This window comes from Triticum aestivum, chromosome 6B (assembly GCF_018294505.1).
Source record: "Triticum aestivum cultivar Chinese Spring chromosome 6B, IWGSC CS RefSeq v2.1, whole genome shotgun sequence".
NCBI classification, from domain to species: domain Eukaryota; kingdom Viridiplantae; phylum Streptophyta; class Magnoliopsida; order Poales; family Poaceae; genus Triticum; species Triticum aestivum.
In genome coordinates this window covers 697865143-697868782 of record NC_057810.1, presented here as the reverse complement: position 1 = coordinate 697868782, position 3640 = coordinate 697865143, and the positions used below count along the sequence as shown (strand labels likewise).

General features: G+C 49.8%; 1 protein-coding gene across 2 annotated transcripts; it reads left to right on the top strand.

Annotated features, from left to right (window-relative positions):
* Nucleotides 1-320: 320 nt before the first annotated feature.
* Nucleotides 321-3088, top strand: LOC123134946 (NAC domain-containing protein 79). Of its 2 annotated transcripts, XM_044554094.1 has the most exons (4): nucleotides 321-1042; nucleotides 1617-1625; nucleotides 2012-2175; nucleotides 2271-3088. In XM_044554094.1, exons 1-4 carry the CDS (start codon nucleotides 865-867, stop codon nucleotides 2733-2735), a joined length of 816 nt encoding a protein of 271 aa, XP_044410029.1. In that variant the 5' UTR covers nucleotides 321-864; the 3' UTR covers nucleotides 2736-3088. The 2 variants fall into 2 exon arrangements, with proteins under 2 accessions (XP_044410029.1, XP_044410028.1); XM_044554093.1 differs by lacking the exon at nucleotides 1617-1625 and having other exon boundaries at nucleotides 337-1042; nucleotides 1889-2175.
* The last annotated feature ends 552 nt before the right edge of the window (nucleotides 3089-3640 follow it).

Sequence of the window (3640 nt, the reverse complement as noted above, 5' to 3'; positions counted from 1 at the left end):
CTGAAATGTTGACGCGTGGAAGCCTTTTGGTCCCGGTTGGTGGCACCAACCGGGACAAAAGGCGCCCCTGCCTAGGCAAGCGGCAGCGGCCACGTGGAGCCCCCCATCTATCCCGGTTCCTGGTCGAACTGGGACTAAAGGGACAGGGCTTTAGTAACGACCCTTTAGTCTCGGTCCTCCTCCTCCTCCGCCTCCTCCGGCCCCGTTTAATTTCCCCGGCCCCTGCGCGCCTGGGCGTTAATGCGTAGAGTACTTACTCCATTGCTGGCTAGCTCTCGATCCGTCCGGCCGCGCCACCGGCCGACGCGCACACGCGGGGAGGGGAGGGTGATGGAGACCGCCGGCCGGACCGGTCGAGCTACAGGGTAGACAAGGCTTTGTACTAGTACTATTGTATCATCGCCCCGGCCTTGTTGCTTGCTCCCATACACTTCTTCCTCCTAGCTACATACAATTATTCCCTCCGGTCCGGGGGCTCCGGCAGCGGCCGCGCCAAGCTATATATATTCCCTTCCTGCCCACCAAGCTCCCAACCTCATTCATACATACTCTAGCATCACACACCGCTCAGGCTACAGCAACATAGATATATGCCCTGCCTAATCCCTGCTACCTAGCTAGATATATACCTAGCTTCTTTCTCTCCTCTCTCGAGATCTTGTCGATCTCTTTCTCCTCCGTCTACCTAGCTAGCGCAATTGGTGCCTCTTATAGGCAAGGCAACGGCATCCATCCAGATCTCTCTCCATACCCATAGTACATATTGCAATTCACGATACAAATTGTAGAGAGAGTCGAGCTGAGCTGAGCCAGGAGGTGGTTTCAGAGAGAAGATAGTGAACAGATAGAGAGATAAGCATTTCCATGGGGCTGCGGGACATCGAGATGACGCTGCCGCCGGGGTTCCGCTTCTACCCGAGCGACGAGGAGCTGGTGTGCCACTACCTGCACGGCAAGGTGGCCAACCAACGCTTCGCCGGAGGAGCCACCGGGACCATGGTGGAGGTCGATCTGCACGTCCATGAGCCATGGGAGCTGCCAGGTCAGTTTCTTACTGCTATTAGTTACTGCCGTTAGTTAGTTATATAGTTACTATTAGTACCCGATCCATCTCTCATCTCTAGTCCCGCTCAAAGTAATCTTGTTAATTACAAGCTAACCTACTCTTCGATCGATCTCGATCCACAAGTACGTTGTTAGTCCCTCTCCAGCAAGCTACATGTCTCTTAATTAATTTAACTCCATTCCCTGGAATGATTAACTATGCACGCAACCGCGTTTTATTGGCTCCAATTGGGGCTTGTGCTTGCTTTTGTTAATTACTGCACTAAATTAGTAGTGCTACTGGTTGTATAGACATGCATATATAGCATCTCGATCTGACGCAATTCCTGCAAGTGTTGTGTTGCTTCTAGCACAAGTTTCCCCTTAGGATTTTATGAGTAGGCTACCACTGCAAGCATGAACTTGCTATAATTAATCTGTCAAGTGTGCAGCATACTGTATTTTAAATTCTTTGGAATAATTACTTAAGGAATTTGCTTTCCATATCAGTAATTTTCTTCCACCTGGTGGTGGCTTAATTTTCACCCTTCCCTCTCTCTCTCTTTCTCTAGTATATAGGAGTACTTCCACAAAAAAACTTTTTTTTTGCGGGGAACTTCAGCAAAAAAACTTACTATTCCCCAAATAATGTTTTGAAACTTCGTACTACTAAATTTTTCCTAAACTTACTATGCCCCTCAACTTCTCTTTCTGTGTGGAATTTTACGACATGATAAGATCTAATTATGCACATACGTTTGCATATACACTTGGGGATCCTAATCAACATCCACTGAAGTTTCTCTTGCTAATTGTGCGTCTTCCTGGCTATGGTGGTATGCAGATGTGGCGAAGCTGAGCACAAACGAGTGGTACTTCTTCAGCTTCCGCGACCGCAAGTACGCGACGGGGCTGCGCACAAACCGCGCCACCAGGTCCGGCTACTGGAAGGCCACCGGCAAGGACCGCGTCATCCGTAGCCCGAGGTCATCGTCATCCCGCTCCGGCCGCGCCGCCATCGTCGGCATGCGCAAGACCCTCGTCTTCTACCGCGGCCGCGCCCCCAACGGCAGCAAGACCTGCTGGGTCATGCACGAGTTCCGCATCGAGAACCCTCACTCCCCACCCAAGGTCTATTTGATTGGCAATATCTGATCTTGTTTCAGTATTTTTAACTGCTTTTAGATGCTAATATGTGTGTTTTCAATTGGATTGTATCTGTGCAGGAGGACTGGGTGCTGTGCAGAGTTTTCCACAAGAAGAAGGCCGACACGGAGTACGCCATGGACGGCGAGCAAGTGATCATCGGCGGCATGACTCGCAACGCTACTGCCGTGAGCGGATCCAACTACGTCAGCTCCTCGTCCTGCCACGATCCGGATCAGTACCACCACTCGCCTCCGGCGGCGCTGTTCCCCTCCCTCGGCGCAGGCGGCCACCCTTACCAGCTCACTTCCTGTGATCATCACCCCCACGGCTCGATCGGCGTCTCGCTCACCGACGTGGACCCCTTCGCGGGCATGCCACCGCTGTTGAGCTACGACAGCATCGTCGACTTCAGTCAGCAACTTCAGGGCGGCGGTGCAGCGGCAGGTTTGAGAGACGGCGCTGGGGATCAGTGTGGCGGCGAGCTGATGGACCTAGGGCTCCAGGTGCAGGAGGAGCACTACAACTACAACAGCCTGATGTAGATGTGAATATATGATATGGATCGGTGGGTGCTGCATGCTGTTATTGCTCGGCCATACACAGTAGTGTGTATTGGCCATCATTATTCATTTGTGATCTTGTGCAGATTTCGTTATTTGTGCATGTAGTGTAGGGTAGAAGCATAATACGTATATACTATATTGCAATGGGCCGGTTATATAATTGATCTCGATTAATTAGGATATGTGAGAGAGTGAGGCTGTTGTGTCATGTACATATGTACTGTATGGATCATTTCTGTTGTTGGAGAATGGTGACAAGTTGGGGCATTTGATGTTGTTGTTCCTATACCTGTAATGACTAATAATTATCTATACATATTCAGATTATATCAGCCTGCATTTTGTGAACAAGGTGAGACTTATTTGATTTAGGACGGGCTATCCATTATGTTTTCTGAGTGTCTAAGGCTCAATAGACTTAGGCAGTCTTAAATCAGAGTCCGCGGTGTGCGCATTAAGATATTACTCTTTATTTTCCAATTTATCTTTTTAGAAGAAAGGGTGAAGCCCACTTTTTAACTCCCTAATAAGTTTCGAGCTACAATTTGTGATATTTCTTACCCATTTACCAGAAGTTTTTTTCAAAATACCCCATTAATTTAAGCAGGTTTGTTCCATATTTTATCTCTTCTAGGGTTTTGCCCCCACTATGTTAGGCGAGGCCTACTGTTAGTACGGCGTGGCTATCGCTGGCGCACTCATGTGGGGCGCGTCCCGATGTGGTAGATGAGGCATCAAGCAAGCTAATTCATCCAGGACAGCAACCCCAAGTCGGGCAAAGCCACACCCGAGCAAGTCCCTTCTCTCCCCGAATGCGAGTTTGTGATTTTGGTAGCGCAATCGGCGGTGGTGGTGGAGTCCTGGAGTCGAAGCGGTGGCAGCTG